We start from the raw sequence: 20025 nt of genomic DNA on the forward strand, positions 1-20025 counted from the left end.
ACTGTGAAAACAGAGCATAATTGGGGAAATTTCTCACACATCTGAGAGAAATTAATTTCAAAAACTTGAGAGAAAAGTTGGACTATAAAAATGTTGAAGGAAAATAAAAATTCAGAAGGATAGATGAGTCAGAAAACAGAGGACATAATTGAAAAAATTATTTAAAGGAAATACAGATAGTCCTCCTCTTACGACCACAATGGAGCCCAAAATTTGTTATTAAGTGAGTTTTGCCCCATTTTATGAGTTTTCTTGCCACAATTGTTAAGTGAATCACTGCAATTGATAAATTTAATAATCTAGTTGTTAAGTGAATCTGGTTTCCACATTGACCCTGCTTGTCAGATGGTTGCAAAATGGGATCATGTGACCTAGGACACAGCAATGGTCATAAATATGAACAAGTATCTGAATTTTGATCACATAATCATGTGGATGCTGCAAAGGTCGTAATTGTGAAAAGTGGTCATAAGTCACTTTTTTCAGTGCTGCTGTAACTTCGAACAGTCACTAAATGAACTGTTGTAAGTCGAGGACTACCTGTAAAGGAAACAATACACAAAACAGTATGGCTATACCAGGAAGTTTCTAATGCGATATGACTTAATCCTAAATCAAAACAAAACATCTTTGCTATATTAGGAGCCAGAACATTTTCACAGATGACTTAGGATCAATGTATATAATTATTTGGGGGCTAGAATAACATACAGATTATTTTAAAAAATAAACCTGCTTTTGTAGTTATTATGATTATCAACAGTTTCAATGTGATTGAGCTTCTCTTCTGGAATGGGTTTGAAAAATGGGGATTCAACAAGTAGCTGTTAAAAGGGGATGTAATTTTGCAAAAACTGTAATTATTGTGAAGAAAAAAACATATTGTTACATATTCAATATGGCTGAATTTTGATTATGATAAAACCTTTGATGTACTAGTAGTCTTGTTTAACAGAAAAAGACAAATTCAAGTGATGTCTGAGACCTGTAATATAACAATTGGTTTTTCAATCCTGTAGGGAGAAGCATCTATGAATTTCTCTGCTTGTTTTGCCTACCCCACAAGGGAATTTTAATTAGGATTAGTAGAAATAGTGATAAAAAGTGAGACCTGAAGCACAGGATAAAGAAGTTATTAACAAACAACTTACTCTTTTAAATAAGTTGAACTATCTAAGTGAAAATATTTTCAATTTTTCCCAAAGTCATGGATTGTAATTTTGAGAAATTTGAGAGAATGCAAGACTGTTAAAATAATGGAAATGATGTCCTTATACTTAGAAAACAAGGAAAAGAAAATCCACAAAATTGGATGTGAAATTATACTAAACCAAACCGGTTAAATAAGAATATATGAGCATTTATAAAAGACAATTGCTAGAAATCAAAACAAGTTGATAAAGAGTAAATAATATCAAGTCAATCTTACTTCATTTTTTTTGGGTAAGCCTCACTGCATTATAGAAATATTATTGACACAGTGTATCTTGATTTCATATCTTTTTAACATGATTTCCTAATATTTTCTTTATATGTATCAAATTAATTGGGCAGTTGTATTCAATTACAGTAGTGCTTATTAATAGTTCTTTACAGAGGTTTCAAACAGAATATGTTATAAATTGCATGTCGACAGTGAAGAAACATAGAATTGTTCTGAGATCTCAAATGAAAGACATATTGGCCATTTAAATAGAAGTGATGAATAATACTTCTGATATAAAATTGGTTGAGGAATATATGTTGAAGATAGATCTTGCTAATATTTATGCCACTCATATAAAAGTTATTCATTCAAAACTATTACTAACTTTTTACAGACATGGAGATTTAACATCAGTAATATGCCTTTTATGGTCAGTATATTTGAATATATGTTTGAATGTGCCTCAGTTATGATCCTCTTGTTCCATCAAAGAGCAAAGTCAGATCAAGAATATTTTAGATAGATATTGCACAATCTCTAGCATTACTGGTCAGTAATAAAAATGGAAGAATACTAATATTTTTAATGAAGCTTTTAAATTACACTTTTTTAAGAAAGCAAGTTAACTAATACATGCATTAAATCATGAAATTATAAACACCAGAAAGTAATGATCAGTTGTTAATATTTGCAAATAAATATATATCTACAGTTTTTTGGGGGGGTTTCAGTGAGTCTGTTCTTCTTTTATCTAATTATTTATATACTGTTATTTTTACAAATAACTCAAGGCAACAAACATACCCAATGCCTCTTCCTCATCCTACTTTCCCACAACAACAATTAGCTTGAGAGAGTGTGATTGACCCAGTCACCCAGCTGGCCTTTCATGGCTAAGGTGGGACTTTAACTTATGCTCTCCTGTTTTCTAGTCTGGTGCCTTAACCTTTTTGTCATCTTTGCCATCTTTTACTTCTTTATTTTGCCCAGAGTCACTGGGATTAAATGGTATATAAATTTAATAAAAATATATTAAAATTTGGACTTTCTATTAAAGTTACTCTTTAGTCAATTCTATTCTATTCTATTCTATTCAACATATATAAAATATTAATAATTAGAATTCAATGACAATTCCAATTTCTCTTAACTAGATCCACTGAATAACTTCATTATATGCAAAAAATGACAAAGTAACAGTTGACATTTATATTTCCTAAATCTCAAGATATGGATTATCAGAATATAAACTGGATATGTATATGGCTAGAAAAACAAGACTATTTTCCATAAAGATTTATGCTTTTCTTTCTTAAAAGTGTTTATCATGAACAGTTGCTGCAACCTTGTTTGAAAAAGAATTCTTCCCTCAAATTAAACTTTTAAAACAAATAATTTCAATTGTAGAGGTAGTCCTCGACTTACAACAATTCATTTAGTGACCATTGAAAGTTACAATGGCATTGAAAAAAGTGACTTATGACTGTTTTTCACACTTATGATCATTGCAACATCCCCATGGTCATATGATAAAAATTCGGATGCTTGGCAACTGGTTCATATTTATGACAGTTGTAGTGTCCCAGGATCATGTGATCAGCTTTTGTGACCTTCTGGCAAAATCAATGGGGAAGTCAGATCCACTTAACAACCATGTTGCTAACTTAACAACTGCAGTGATTCACTTAACTATTGCGACAAGATAGGTGGTAAAATGGGGCAAAACTCACTTAAGAAATGTCTTGCTTAGCAACATAAATTTTGGGCTCAATTTTGGTAGTAAGTCGAGGACTACCTGTATTCCTCTTCTACCATGAGCATATTGAAATAAAAAATATACTATCTTTGTTCTTTAATTGCTTAGATAGTATTAAAACTAGAAAATGTTAAGCAAGGAAAAGCTGATTTAATCATGCAAAGCCAAACATAATAGCTAAATGCATAGTTTAGAGGAAAACAAAGAGATACCTACTTTCTGCAGCTAGAAGTCCTAGCAGGAAGGCAGCATTTGGACAAACAATAAATAGTATGAGGATTTCAAAACAATTGTAAAAGCTGCAACTAGAAGCATTAGCACAGCCACAACAAAACAAAATAAAATAAAAACCTACCACACTTTATTAAGTTGAAAAAATGCAGTATATGACAAGGATTTACATTATATTTTCATAGTGCTGAACATCCAACTTTTTAGTAATTATTAGTTTTGAAATTTAAGGAAGTACAAAATACTTACTGCCTGTTATACTATGTTTAAGTGAGGAAGCTCACTTATTTTGTTATATAAACAGTTAACACACATATATCACTTATATTTTAATGAATATAGGTTGCAACTGTTAATAACTTTATTGAGGTCAATTTATTAAAATCAAAAATTATACATCAATCTGTGACGTTAAAGTTGGCTTAATCATAAATTTAATATTCTCAATTAACAATTAAAAATCAATACTGCTTTTATTAAATTTGAAATGAGGACCCGGTTTGTGGGGGCAATAAGATGACTTTGTATAAAAAAGAACACCGCTTTGGGGGGGGGGGGGGCGAAAGCCCTACTAAGCAGGTATATACAAAAGTATGAAAGTTATTGCTTAACGCATTGTAAACTGCCCTGAGTATCCGGAAAAGGGCGGCATATAAATCGAACCAATAAATTGAACCAATAAAATAAAATTTTATGTTCTAAAAACAATTAGTAATAACCCCAAGTAAAATTGTGATAACAATTTCAGTACTGTATATGTATTCAGGTACAATGTCAGAAATACAATGTGATGCAACTAACCAATAGTATATATGAAATTGCTACCTTGAACTTCATACTTGTAGCTTATTTTTCATTTACTGTCAGTTAAAAGTTAAATTCTTTTCTTACAAAATAAAATATATACAAATACAAAATAATGTTCTTTCATTTCAGAAGCAAAGTACTATAAATACATATACACATATATGCAAAATAAACAGATAAAATAAAAACATAAATATAGCTAAATAAATATTGAATCCATTAATATTGTTAGTAGCACTTATACTCCCTTCTAATTTCTTCAGAAAATGTTAAAATTTAAATGACAACCATTAGCAGTTAAATTCACAAGCAAAAAGGACCTATACAGGAATTGTCTTTCCTTAAAATTATAACATTCATTTATAGAAATTCTTCATGGATTGTAGTATTACATATTTTTACAGTATATAAAAATAGTAGTTAACATTTTTAATAATATAATTATTTTACATAAAAACTAAACATTTCACTCACTACAAAACAGGATTTATCTTAGCATCCCCCCCAAGATATTTTCATCTTATTCCATACTAGATAATCAGAAATTAGGAGATTAAAACATATTCCCACTCCATTCACAAATACATAATCAAATGAATTATATTTAAACATTAGATTAGTAGTGTATATAAAAGAATGATGTAATAGATCAATTCTATGCACAATTATTCTGGAGCTATCAGATCTGGGTTAGGGTGATTTCTAGATGGCAGATTTTGCCTAACTATGGCATAATCAGAAATCTCATTGTATTTAACAGTCTTAATTCTAGGCTATAGATTACATAGCCAAGATGGGCAACACAACCCTTGTAGAAACCCGTAAACCTGATACAGGTAACTCATCTACTTTAGCACATTGAGCTCAATCTTTTCTGCTTAGTCAGACTTGAAAAGAAAAATTATTTTCACAGCAGAAAGTGGAAAACACCCTAGAAAGAAAAGTAGAATAGTCTTCAACAGTGATTGCGTGGAGAAGTAATGAGATTGAAGACTTGGATTATATTATTTAATCCTTAATACTGTGTTTTCAACTTTGATTCTGTAGGAACATTTATAAGGAAAGAATATTAACTTTTTATTGTCCACTGACCGGGCTTTTCATTCTGCCTTGCACTGATGTGGAAAAAAACCAGGTGATTGAAACAGTTAATCTCACAGCTGGTTGGCATCTTTATGAATATGATGTCTCAGAGAGAGTGTGAATTTTCATCTGGATAGTGGATTATTAAAATGATATAAGGGTACAAATGTCCTAAAAAAATCTAAAAGTCTTAGTGATTGAAAGTCAGTTAAAGTAAGTATTTATGTGCTGATAAGGACAAAAGTTTCTTTATTCTTCCTCTGGCAATAATATGAATTTGATTTTTAAGCAAGACACATATATAGATGTGCAAAATGACACTTAGAAAGAATTCAACAACCATTATGAAAACATCAGCTTTTCTCTACCATACTTTATTTAATATTTAATTTTCTTATTATGGTACAGTACTGCAAAAACGTATGAGATTGAGCAGGCAGAGGACAGAGTGGTGGAACAAGTCAGAATTGGGAAAAGCAAACCATGATCATTTGCGACTATTAATAGTTATGCAGAAAACCATAAGTAACTAAAGCTATGATGTGGAAAGAAATCAATTGCTATTAATATAAAACTGCTCTGAAAGCTTTTTTTCCTTAAATTGTACATACTATGTGGATTCCCCTTAATATATGAGGACTTTATGTATTTTAAGCTGAACATGCATCAAGAGAAGAGTTGTATGTGGAAAAAGAGATAATATGTTCACATTACAGAATAAATAAAAATCATGATGTTTAAAACAATGTGTCTACTGACTTTTCCATTAGTTTTCAATTTTGTTTGGCTATCAAGAGCAAAATGGTTGAAATATACATTCTGAAAATGTACCAAATTCTATAGGATTAGAAATACAAAAAGATTAAAAAATATTGTATATACATAGTTACCAATAATTGTCATTAATAGTACATGTAATCCCTAGTAATCCCTTGAGGCCTTTTCTGGCAAAAATGGAGCTCCGGAGTGACACACACTCCCTCCGGGGGTGCCATTCTCTTTGGCAGAGGCCTTTCCAGGTGAAAATGGAGCTCCGGAGTGATGCACACTCCCTCTGGGGGCTCTGTTCTCTTCAGCAGAGGCCCTGAGGAAAGGCCTTTCCTGGCTAAAACAGAGCTCCAGTGCGATGTGGGCTCCTTCTGGGGGATCCGTTCTCTTCGGTAGAGGCCTCCTCAAACTCTATGGAGTTCTTTGCAGCTTCAGTGAGTCAGAGAAACCAAGCAGGGCACGCTCGTCCTGCTCTCCCTCTGTTCTTGCCATGAGCAGGAAAAGAAACAGGCTGGAGAGGAGACAGATCTTTGTAAGGTAAGTGACCCGGCATGGCAGGATGGGGAGCAATTGTGGGGACCCGAGGGGAGGAGAATGAGGTATCTCAGTGGGTTGGGGGGGGGCTTTGGGTGGTCTAAAGCAGGTGGCATGTTCCATTGCTAGCCCCCCCCCCCGAGTGAGTTGAGATTTTTATTAAAGATTTTCAAGTCAATTGTTCTTGGCTATTACCACTGCATTCTACAAGTCAGAATTCTAAAGAATTGCTTTAGTTAAATAAAAAATCTAAAGCAAAATCCAGAAATTCACAGATGCCCTTAGTGCTTATTATTTTAAAACAAGAAAGCAAAATCATTTAGCAATGGAAGTATGGTCCCAATTATCTTTGTTAAATGAGGACTAACTGTATTGGAAAATATCTACCCTGTTTCCTGCAAAATAAGACATCCCCTGATAATAAGCCCCATCGGGCTTTTGAACACATGGCAATAAGGCCAAGTGCTTATTTCATGGTTCAAAAAAATATAAGACAGGGTCTTATTTTTGGGGAAACATGGTAGTATACTACCTAGTTTTCCTGCCTTGTCAACTAAAGTTGTCAACCATCTCTGAAATCTATACTGTAGCCTTTACATGAAATTTATTCATGTAAACACTTGCATATGTGTGCAATACAATAGTCAGAAATAAATATATATATTTATTAAATGCCCATCTCAACAATAAAGCCAGGACAAAAAATTAACAGTAACACATTTATGACTATTAAAAAAAAATTGCCTGTAAGAATAAAATCCCATTTGTAAAATAATTTATGTCATCTGTGTGTGTGTGTTTGTATATACACACATATACACAAATATACTTAAATCATTCTCTCATACAAAATACTGTATTCACATAAATATATACAAATGTATATAAATGCACCAGTGGTGGGATTCAAATAATTTAACAACCGGATGGCCGTCATGGGAGGTGTGACCCATCCCTGTCCTCCAGCTCTGCCGCACATGCGAGATGAGCCTCTCGCGATGGCCAACCTGACCCTGGGTGAACCAGTTGTTAAATTACCCTCCCCCTCGCTATCAAAGTGGATCCTGGGCACTGCACTGCAATGGAGAAATGGGAAATGCAGTGGCCAGCATGAGGGAAGGAAGAGGAGCAGGGAGAAGAAAGGGAAAGCGGCTCCTCCTTCCCTCGTGCTGGCCACTCCGTTTCCCGTTTCTCCATTGTAGTGCAGGGCTGGGCTGTGGAGTTTGCTCCACCCACCACCGCCTAGATGCCCTCACTTCCACCAAGAAAGTTGGTCAAAGAAAGAGGATTCTGTCATGTGCTGAATGCCGTAATTAAACCATGGCTTCCTAAGATGCCATCTCTGTCACTGGATAAAGCGAGGAGAGCGACTCAAGGCAGCGAGCACCTCAAGCCCCAACAAAGTGAAAGGAGAAGAAATGTGAGAGCAGCGCAAGCCCAAGACTCGTTTCCACCCCCTAACAGTGTGCTTCTCCTAAAGGCCTCTGGTTTGATGCGCCCACCCACTCTGCCTCTTTCTGCTGTGCCCTTCCCATGCCCACATTCAGGGAGGGAGCGAGTGATGGAAGAGGTGGCCATCTTGGGCTCCCTCACTGGGGCTTTGTGTGTGTGAGCGAGGGGGGGGGAAGGAGGCAAGCCGATGCTGGGGTAAGGGAGTGATTTGCTCCTTTGTGGAAGTGGTGCCTTCACTCACCCAGAGTGGGAGGAGAGAGAGAGAGAGAGGCCCGCGGGGTCATTGGCACCTTTCCTCAGTGGCGTCTCAAACCTGTAGAGAATGGCAGGACGGCTCCTGGCCAGTGTGGTGGACTATGGCATCGGATGAGCCCAGACACGCACACATAAACACACACACACAGAGGGATGAATGGGTGACTGGGTGCATGGCTGACAGTTGTTTTCCAGCGCCAGAGAGGGCAGGGAAGGGAAGCGGCCAGGCTGCCACTGCCTTTCATTGGGGCACGTGGAGTGAGATGGGGTTCTTCTTGCTATCTCTTCTCCCACCCTCGTTGGACATGGCAGGGCTTCCTGCCCCTCACTTAGCCCCCGCTCTCCTTTATCGATGCAATTTGTGGATGACTGGTGGGGCGGGGTGGGGAAGGAAGGGTATTCGCGATTACCGGGCCGACTGGCTTCTTCTCAGCAGTGCTTTCACTGCCTTTCTGCGTTGGCTGTCAAAGGCGAAGTTTTTGTGGGCAGAAGAGCTTGCCGCACCCACCACCACCACCTAGATGCCCTCACTTCCCCCAAGCATTTCTTTGCCTACCTGATTTCCAGCTCCGTCACGTTTCTTGCCGCGTCCTGCCTGCAGCGCCCATACCGGCTGCCTCTTCCCAGCCAGAGGTGGAATGCTGCTGCGTTTTAAGTGCCAGTAGATGCCGGGCTTCCCTCCGGCGGGCCTGGGCAACTGCTGGAGAGAGACGGGCCTGTTTCAGCGGCTGGCGCCTCGCTTCAGCCTCGCTTCCCCCAAGCATTTATTTGTCTACCTGATTTCCAGGTCTATCACGTTTCTCCGTCTCATTACTCGCCATCATGTGCAGGGAAACAAGTTTGTGAGACTAAAAAAAAAATTCAATCAATCAATTCCAACTTGTGAGATCTTTTTTTTTTTCAAGAGAAGTTGCAATTGATTGAACTTTTTTTTTTAGTCCCATAAACTTTTCTTTCCCTGCACATAACGGTGAGAAATGGGATGGAGAAACGTGACAGACCTGGAAATCAGATAGGCAAAGAAATGCTTGGGGGAAGTGAGGGCATTGTTGTGGTCCGCTATTAGCCTGCCGAGCTGGCAGCAGAGTCGGACAGTAAGGAGGCTGGGGAGAAACATGGGCCAGTTCTGGAGTCTGGGGAAAGCTTGGACGAGGGCTCTGGGAGGCAGAGATGGGGCCAGGGCCATCTGGGAGTTATGTGCGGACTCTGGAGCCTCCAGAGTCGGACATCAGAGGCAGAGGAACAGGGGGAGCCTGTTCCTAGTACGCGCATGCGCAGAGCTGCCACAAGGCAAGATCAGTTAAAATAAAAGGGAAGACTCGGGAGTAAGGCTTGGAGATGATTGGCCCCTCCCATAAGACATAAAGGAAGAGCAAAGGCACGTGGGCCTTTGCAGGAAGCAATGTTGTGGATGGTGTCAGTTTGTACTTTGAAGCTCCGTTTTTTACTCTGTGTTTCTGTGTGGCCTTGCCAGTATAATTGCCAATTAGGTCTTTGGCAGCGTGTCAAAGAAAATAAAGGTGGGTGTTTACTAGCCTTATCCGAAGGACTGTGGCAGATTTCTGTTGAACTATTGATAAACTCTTGGTGATTCAGCATGTGCTGTGAATGAAAGGAATTCACAGCCATTAAAATATATAAGAAAGGGGGTTTTGGGATTAATTGTGTGCTTTTTACTATATCAGGAAGCCTAGGTCAGAATAGGCATCTGGGCGCCAGGCGCTGAAACGGGCCCATCTCTCTCCAGCAGTTGCCAAGGCCAACGGAGGGAAGGCCAGAATCTACTGGCACTTAAACAGGGCGGCATTCCAGCTCTGGCTGGCAAGGGGCAGCCGGCATGGGCGCTGCAGGCAGGATGCCTATTCACTTCAGCACCCTCCCTGACCTTCTGGTGCTCTGCCAGTCCTTTCGCCCTGGGCTGCCGCCTTATGCCCAGGGTCCTTGGGCCAGGCCGAGGCACTGTGGGCCAGAGGGATTGAAATGGACGCTATTCAACTGGTTTGCTGAACTTTACAAAAAATTAGCTACCGGTTTTGCTGGTGTGAACCACCTGAATCCCATCACTGAAATGCACAAGGAAAAAGACTGGAACAGCTCAGCTCAGCAAGCATAGTCACATTAGTAAATCGTATTAGTTTCACTACCTTTATGATTTCCAACTACAGGTAATCCTTGATTTATGATCACAATTGAGTCTAGAATCTCAGTTGCTGAATGAAGCAGTTGTTAAACAAGATATCATATGACTACTTCAACAACCACTATCCTGGCTCATCTATTTGCTATTGTCAACCAGCTATGTGGGTTGTTAAGTGGAGTGAGGGACTGCTTCAATAGATTGGAGAAACCCTGGGTTCTCTGGTACATGTAAACTTGCTGTGGGTCAGGAGGCCTCAGTTGGTTCCAACCCAGTAGCCACCTGGGGAGCCTCAGGTTGGTTGCAGAGACAACATAGGCAAAGCTACTGTGTCCTTGCGGGTGTGACCTGCTGGCAAACCAGCCATGCAGGGGAGCCTGAGCTGGCTTCAGGGGCTACTGACATATATAACGTTGTTGTGGCCCTAAATGTGGGTCAATTTCTGAGTACCCAAAATACAGTCATGCAGGCTGTTCGACCTTTGGATTTGGTCATAAGTACCTTTTGCGGGTCTGTTGTAAGTCAAGGACTACCTTCCTTATCCTTCTAATACGGCAAAAGATCATGGGAAAGAAAAAATAAGAATTTGCTTCAGTTGGGCTATGAGGGATAAAAAATGCAAGAGGGTAGAAAAGTCCTCAAAAGTCTGCCTACTATGTCTTCCTACAAGATTTGCACTGAGACTGTTACAGAAGAAAACTTCTGTTTCAAATATTCTCCAAACACCAATGTAAGGATGGCTACAATTAAAGCCACAGAAGACAAAAAAACAGCCAGAAATTACTTTCATTTTTCTTTTTGCAATAGTATAAAAAATATTAAAAGAGCAAGATAATTGCCTTTATTTCTCATGTGTTACAACAAATGACCAAGTTATCTTCTTTGGTAGTGGATTTGTCAATATTAATAATATAATGCAAATTTTAATAAGCAGAAACTCAAGAAGTATATTTGTGTTTGTGTATACCAAGTCTTTCCTATGCTTACATAGTTAATTAGATCTGTCTTCAAATTTTCAAAGATGTTAATAACATGGTTGGAGATTTGCTCAACTCTAGAGTGACTTCAGACTGATTTGGGCATTTAAAATAATGATACATCAGTAAAAACATTTACCAAATTAGAACTATAGCATTCTAACAGCACTATTTAAACACTCAAATAATTTAAAGAATGAATTAAAACTGAACTTAAATAATTTAGTTGTCAAAATAGAGGTAGGCCTTAGTTTATGTGCTATCCCAGTATCTTCTGCGCAAGTTTTTGTATAAATTGGACCATTTGTACAGTGTGCCTATCTATCATTTTTTGTATGGTCTATGGGAAAAAATCTGTAAAATCAAATTTATCTTAATGAGGTATTACCTGGTTCTGGAAGCATCTGTAAAACTATGTAATAGCTTATTATACTTTTGATAAAAGTACCTGAGGAAGTAGGGTCTTCCGAGAAATCTGGCAGTTCTTCAGGGGGATCACCATAGAAGGAATTGAATTTATGGCTTGATACTGCTGCCAGTACTGCACCCTAGATTAATAAAAACTTGTTACTAACTGCACATCAACAAATTTTATGAATCACTTTAGATTAGTATTCACCATTGGAAATTAATCAGAAGAATCTTAAAGTTTGCACAGTAAAACTGGTTATTTATTTATTTATTTATTTATTTATTTATTTATTTATTTATTTATTTATTTATTGAATTTCTATACCGCCCTTCTCCCGAAGGACTCACTATTTGCAATAGTGTGGAAGTTTTCAAATGGACATACATTTCTGAAAAAAATTTAGAACTGTACAAGATAGCCACTGGTCACCTGTAAAGAGATTTAGTGCCATATATGCCTCCAGGATAGAAAAAAAAGCTTCTTTTCTTTGGTCTTTTATAAAAGCATTATGGATTAGCATACATAAACTAAGACCACACAAACTGTTCACTGGGAGGCATATCTGCTTTGTCCTTGAAACTGATAAGAGATATATACTCTTAATACTGAAAATGTTGAACACTTCTGTTCTCTGCTGAACATATCTTTCAGTTGAGAATGAAACATTCAAAAATGTTTTTCTTGTCTGGTTAGCAACATCATTTTTCTGAAGGCAGAAGATGGCAAACAAAATTCACTGTCCTGGATTAATTCTTCTTAATAAACATAACAAATTACAAGAATTATAATGTTGGAAGGAATTTTTAGAGCATTAATTCCAACGCCATGCTCATTGCATGAATACGAATAAGCCTGATTGTCTAGCCTCTGCCTGAATAGATCTAATGAAAGTGAGTCTATCACAATGATGGTGAACTTTTTAGAGACGGAGTGCCCAAACTGCAACCAAAAACCCACTTATTTATTGCAAAATGCCATCATGGCAATTTAACCTGTGTGTTTCTCTCTCTTTCCCCCTCTCTCTTTCTCTTCCTCTCTCTTCCTCTCTTTCCCCCTCTTTCTCTTCCTCCCTCTCTTTCCCTCCCTATCTCTCTCTCTCCCTCTCTTTCCCTCCCCCTCTCTGTTTCTCTCTTTCCCTCCCTCCCTCTGCCTCTCTCTCTCTCTCTCTCTTTCTCCCTCTCTCTCTCTCCCCCTCCCCCTGGGAGGGGGGAAGGAACCCCTGAACTGGTGCTAGGTGATGGGAATCTGATGTCCGTAGACTGATGAGATCAGAAGCAGTGCGCCGAAGCTCAGCTGGCCGGCAGGGAGGCAGGGCATCCCAACACAGGCAGCTCTGCAGTAAAAGCAACTTGACATCCAGGAGGCCAGAATGAGCTGAGGCGATGCAGAGTCACATTGTGGTGCTGCGTCATAATTGGCTTCACGAGGAGGGGACCCTGTCTCCCCCATTGTGAAGCGCGCAAATGAAAAAGTTCACTCAATCAATTCCAACTTTGCAAGAAGTTGGAATAAATTGAATGAATTTTTTTTAGTCCCACAAACTTTTGTTTCCCTGCAAACGATGGCCAGAAACGTGACGGAGAAGCGCAATGGAGCTGGGCCGGGGCGACAGCACGCATGCCCACAGAGAGGGCTCTGGGTGCCACCTCTGGCACGCATGCCATAAATTCGCCACCATGGGTCTATCATCTCTTTGGACAATTGGTTCCACTAGGAAGTTTTTCTAACACTGGAATCTGCCTCCTGTAATTTAAAGAAACTATTTTATATTTTGATTCTGCAAAATATGATTCATAACAAGTCCTGATCTTCTGTTTGACATCCTCTTCAGTATATAGACACTCTTCACAGGATTGCTCCTAGCTTGTTAATCATCTTTGCAGCTTTTTTTTCCTGAACCTGTTTACATTTTTCTGAATCATTATTTTTTTTAAAAAAGAATTTTTTATTATTTTTAACAACCTAAACATAAAATACATCTTTTAAGAACGGAGCTTTGATCCAGTCATGAATAGGTATAATCGCTTACCCCTCTTTGTCTAGCTCTTTCCCAAATTTCTACCATTACATCTTTTAAAGTAAAAACAAAACAGAATTTTTTCCCACAATTATAATATCTTAATCTAAACATTTACCTTTCTATTGTATCACCACTAATCTTAATTTCCAAATAACACAACTCAATATTTAATTACAATTATTCCCCTAAATTCTATTTATATACCCATAACCTAGGACCCATTACATTAAATCTTTAAATCCTAATCTCTTTTAATTTGCATCTATATTTCTTAAGGTTATCACACATTACACTCTTCATTTTACAGAGAGTCATTTCACTATTACAATCTTATCATCTTCATTTTACTATTCATATCAACATATTCACCTTTATTTTTAATACTAATCCCAACATAATCATTTTTTGTTACCATCAATTCCAGCTTAAATCATATTTATTTTAACTATTTGTCTCTTGATCATCTTCTTTTGGATGTTTTCTAGCATATTCATTTATTATTTGGCTGTTTCCTAGCATCATCATCTATTGTTTTGGCTGTTTCCCAGCATATTCATATTATTTGGCTGTTTCCCAGCATATTCATCTTTATTTTACTATCACACCCAAAAAACCCCACATCTCCATCTATTATTTTGGCTGTTTCATCTATTATTTGGCTGTTTCCAGCATATTCATTAAGCATATTCTTAATTTGACTGTTTATCTCTGTGTAATTCCCTATTTTGTTTTACCTTCCATCTATACTTTAGTTATTCATATTTAATCATATTGTCATTCTTACTTTGTCTGCAATTTAACATTGATACTTAATTCTTACATCAAACACATCCCCATATAAATCAATAAAATTTCTTGGATTCTTCTCATATTCATATTCATTCTTATTTATCAAAACTATCCATCTTTACTTTATTTTTCTATTTTAATCACATTTTTATTTTCCATCCTTATACATCTATAAACACTTCCTTTTTATAATTAATATTCATCTAAACATTACTTTTTCATTTTTAATCAAACTATTTTTATATTCTTTTTTCCCAACCGTATATATTTTATTTCTTCATTTCCTTGTCTAACAACATATATTCCATTTCAAATTCAGTGTTCCCAAATTTAATTCTCCATGTGTCATTTTAGTTCTTTTTGTTACTTCTATTCCATGCAAAGTACATTGACTTTCCTTCTTTTGTTCCTGCGCCATTTTCTTTTGTTCCTGCGCCAATTAGTAACAATTATAAAAGTTCCGTTGTATTTCCTTTTTCTTTCCACCGAAGAAGCCATCTGTAGACAAAGGAGAGACCTCCAGCACCAAAATCCCATGGCTATTATTTGTAATTTCAGAATGTTCCAGAACAAACAGCAAGTTACAGTGTTTTTTTTTACAGCAGAAGGTGTATCTCTGCAATCCACACTTTCCCTTAGTCACTCCAGTATCCATTTTGTTGCAATTATGTAACAGTCCAATTTAACTCTCTTCTTATCTTGAGTTTTAAAAGTGTTGAATCCCTGCCTTTTTCTTTTTTCAAAGTCCAATTCTAATTTGAGAATTTTTTCCAGTCTTTTCAGCATGCCTCAATGTTTAATTGTTCCAATCGAATCTATACCAAAATAAATTTCCTAGCGGGTCTTTCCTTCCTGAAGTTACTTTTCAAAATCTTCTATGGCCCTCAAATCTGCAGCCACTGTTTTAAGGCTAGGGGTCTTGTTTCAAGCCTAGGTTGGTGTCACTCACCCGGCTTCAAAGAGCTTCATTCTTTTCCTCTTTCCTCCTGCTCATCTCTTAGTTTGGTTTGTCCCAGCTTTGTGGCAGCCGCCATGGCTGCCACCCCCACCGCCGACTCACAGAGAGTTCCCTCCAACCTCCGAGGAACTTGCCTGTTCTTCTTGGTCATCCAAGGCGCCTCTCTTCCTACCCAATCCCTGCAGGACGGTTCTGGTCCGAAGACCCATCGGCGGTGGTTCGGCAGTCGGGTTTTTCGTGGGACTCCTCAGAGCCCGCTATTTTACCGGCTATCTTGCTGCGACGTCAAACCGGAAGTCCATTTTTCTGAATCATTCTTAAAAATATCATGCCCAGAACTAGATACAATATATTATTTGTAACATGATCAAACTAAAACTGTAGAACCATTACTTCCCATAATTTGGAAATTTTATTTATGTTGACGTAGTCCAGCGGTGAAATCCAGCAGGTTCTGGAGAACTGGTAGTAGAAATTTTGAATAGTTCAGAGTACTGGCAAATGCCACCTCTGCTGGCCCCAGAGTGGGGTGGGAATGGAGATTTTGCAATATCCTTCCCTCAGAAGTGGGGAGGGAATGGGGATTTTGCAGTATCCTTCCCCTGGAGTGGGGTGGGAATGGAGATTTTGCAGTATCCTTCCCCTGACATGCCCAGCAAGCCACGGCTACCAAACCACACCACGGCCACCAAACCACGCCCACAGAACCAGTAGTAAAAAAATTTGGATTTCACCACCGACGCAGTCTAAAATATCATCTGCCCTTTTTACCATACAGATTATCAGACTGCAGTTAATTATTATTCTAAGATCTTTTTCACAAGTACTATTGCCAAGTATACCAAGTATGAATACACCCTATTCATTTGTTAATTCCATTATTTTATTCCATTTCTCTAACCTAATTGTTTGAATTTTATTCCTATTTTCAATATTCTATTAAGATTCTATTACAATATTTGTAGATGACAATGTGTCATCTATTAATTTGGTAATGAATTTTCCTTATTTCTTCATCCAAGTCAGTTATAAAAATATTGAAAAGTAGAAACTAAACAATAAATGTGAAGCTCGAATCATGGTTACCAATAAGGTAGTCCAGCCTTCATACTCAAATATCTATCTGCTGATTTATGCTGAGAACTAAAAAAAGAAATCTCTAATTAAAAAACATAACAAAGAATGTAACATATAATAATGAAATTGGACAAAAATGTTCTCCAAATTTCTGTTAATATACTAGAAAATAACCAAGAAGCTAGTTTTATTGAGATGTGCAAAACAATTTGCACATCTCAATAAAAGTATTAGTTTTACTAAGGACAAGAATTAGTTTTATAAGACTTTAAAATATTTCTGTAAACAGGCAAAAGAATGGTATTATTTATTTTAAAAACTATGTCCCACCCATCACCTAATATTTTATGCAACTCAAAACAATAAATTTTCTGACAACTGTATATCAATAAGAAAGCATAATTAAGCTTAGTTGTTTTATATTATTTTTACTAATTTAAACTAGTTTAAAAGGTTATCTTTGGCACAAATAAAAAAGTGTGTCTTGATTACAAAAACATAGGAGGACATAAAAAGAAATCTTATTAGTATAAAGAGATCTATTAATGGAGTTGTGTTCCTTTGACTATGACCAGTCTGTTTTAGTTGACTGAGTTAAAGAAGAAACTGCTCTGCAGTGATATCTGAATTCTAAGCACTGACATTATCCTCTTAACTGAAGGAAGCCTAGCTCAAATAATATTGTCTCTATGTAAAAGTGATAATATGAAATAAATAATCCTTTGGTTTATCTCTGCCCAAATATATATATACTGGAGCAGCTGAATACATGTGCTTGAGAGGATTTCTGATACTGTTTCTATGGCTAGTACCAAAAAAGGAAAGTATCTTTTATAATATTTATGAGGAAAAAGTTTTGTATGAATGAACGTTTACTGTGCTATGTGAACATTCTAGAAAAACCAATGTTTATCTCAATGCTTTTGAAATCCCAGCTCAGGATATTGCTATCAAAGCTGCTTCTACATGGTATTTATATATTTTATGAGAGAGGTGTAATAGGGTGGTTTCTGAGGAAAGACCAAACACATTCAGAATCATACTAATGTAAACAAAGGAAGAAATAAACTCCATCAAGCCTTCTTTAATGAAGAATGTTCTATGCTCTAATCATTATATAAATCAGGGGTGTCAAATTTGATTTCGTTGAGGGCTGCATAAGGGTTGTGGTTGATCTTGGGAAGCCCTGGGGGGGGCAGCTTGATGTCGCTCGTGTTGGGGGATGTCTGTGGTGACCTGGGCGGAGCTGGGGGGGGGGCTCCTTCCTTCCTTCCTTCCCTTTTTATTCTTTCCCTCTACATTTTCCTTTCTCTTTCCCTTTCTCCTTTCCTGTCCCTTCTTGTATGCTCAAATGCAAAAGGGGAAACATTTCTCGATGCTTCCTCGCCTTATGATCAAATGCCACTTTTGTTAGTAGTTTATGGCCACTTAAAAAACTGAGAACAAACCAGGCTCAGTTTATCCCATGCTTGCATTTAGTTGGGGTGTCCACAGACAACAGTACAGCAAAACTGTCAAAATGGTGGCTGTGATAGTTGATCAGAGCACTCTGTTTTTTATATGCAACATCTTTAGCGTTTAGGAACAGAGGTAAGTTAATTGCTTTTCTGTGAGTGCATAATCCTTAAAAGGGCTCTTCTGTAGGGACCCTGCCATGGTCTAATTCAGACTAGAAATATAGTAAAGGAAAGTATTTTCCCCCACTCTGGTTTGTCCTGTTTTCCCCACTGGAAATGGCTGTTTGCAAGACACAAAGAGGGGATACTTTCCTAAGAGCTCACAATTCAAAAATACCAATGTACATGCATTCGCTAATCTAATGCGCCTTTCATTAAGTGGACATGAGGTATCTCAGGGTGAGGAAGGCCATGGGAGGGGGCTCTAGTGATGGAACAGGCCCTCAAGGCCTCACCGACCCTCTAAGATACTTACTTACTTACTTTGCAAAGATCTGTCTCCTCTCTGCCACTGTTTCTTTGCCTTTGAGGGAGGGGAGAGGAGAGTTGGCTTGGAAATGCTTTTGGTGCCAAGAATGGACGCTCTTGGGTGCCGTATCGCATGGGTTAAGACACGCATCCTCTTTTGTAGAGAATCAGAAACTTTCATTCTCGGTGTGAAAAGTGTTTGCGGTGCCTGTCTTCTGCTCCTCCCTGCAAACTCCTTTCCACCACCGCTGTGGCAGGGATGCTCCCTGACTGCTAAAATCTGCTGCAGACAGAGTTCCTTCAATAACCCACCCGATGGCCGGAGCTGGGAGGATCGCCGTGGAATTGGAAGGGCACAGGAACCAATGCCATAGCGCCGGCTGTACTGTTTTAGTGCAGGAACGAAGCCTTCAACTGAACGAGGAGGCACTGCAGGCCAGGCCCCTCACACCTACGTCCAGCCTACCGGAGTTTGCTGTGCCAGGGGAGGAATGAGATCTCATTGTCCCATGGACCCCACCTGCATGCAAATGGGACGCTTGGAAATGGAGCTATGTTTGAGGGCAATCCCGCTGCTGCGCCTGTGCTTTCTTCAGCTCAGACGCAACCGGGATACCCAAGCTGCTGGTGGCAGGAGCCACCTGAGCAGCCATGATCCCCCCCTCACCAGCCAGCCAGACCTACTTCCTGCCTAGCCGGCCAGCTAGCACAAAGTCTCACCGCTCTTCTCCTCCTTCTCCTGCTTGTCTTTCCCACTCAAGTGGCGGTGGGCTCTGCAGGACAATGGGGTCTCTCATTTTTCCCCTGGCACGGCGAGTTCTGGTGGGCTGGAGGTAGATGCGAGGGGCCTGGCCCCTTGGTGCCTCTTTGCTTTGTTCCTGCCCTCAAACAGTAAGGCTGGTGCATGCAAGTGAGCAGCGCACCCAGGCCATGGACGGAGTTGGTTCCTGCACCCAGCCGATTCAGATTCCACAGCAGCCTTACTGTTTGAATGCAGAAATGAAGGCTTCAACTGAGTGAGGAGGAACTGGGTGTCTACATAGGAAGCAGCAAGCACGCAGGAGCTGGCATCCTGGGTGCTCGAGAGGCACTCAGAACACAGTCAGCTTGTGGGAGGAGACGGTCTCCAGGGATGCCAGGCCCCATGCACGCTCGCTGCCTCCTGTCCACGCGCCCGGGGACGGGACAGAAGGTGGTCCCTTGCTGGCTCCAGGGCAGCCCCACGGATCTAAGGCTAAACACTTTCAGCCGGCCACCACCGGGTTGTAGATCAGCGCCCAGTTGGCCTGGGTCGGGCTAAGGCACCACTGGCTGGTCCTTCGCTGTTTCGAGGGCGGCTCTATGGGCGAGATCTAACCACATTGCGGACCAGATATGGCTCCCGGGGCTTGAGTTTGATACCCCTGATATAAATGATC

The 20025-nt window shown here is 38.8% G+C and overlaps 1 protein-coding gene across 4 annotated transcripts in view; it reads right to left on the reverse strand.

Annotated features, from left to right (window-relative positions):
* CASK (calcium/calmodulin dependent serine protein kinase) overlaps nucleotides 1-20025 on the reverse strand; it is a 293839-nt gene that overhangs the window by 104075 nt on the left and 169739 nt on the right. For all 4 annotated transcript variants that reach the window (XM_070944234.1, XM_070944233.1, XM_070944232.1 and 1 more), the window contains exon 10: nucleotides 11875-11974. In XM_070944234.1, coding sequence (XP_070800335.1) covers nucleotides 11875-11974 — 100 coding nt within the window. The remainder of the gene's footprint in view (nucleotides 1-11874; nucleotides 11975-20025) is intronic.

The sequence above is a fragment of the Pituophis catenifer genome, unplaced genomic scaffold, assembly GCF_029215685.1.
Source record: "Pituophis catenifer annectens isolate HBS135680 unplaced genomic scaffold, rPitCat1.0.hap2 SCAF_4, whole genome shotgun sequence".
NCBI classification, from domain to species: domain Eukaryota; kingdom Metazoa; phylum Chordata; class Lepidosauria; order Squamata; family Colubridae; genus Pituophis; species Pituophis catenifer.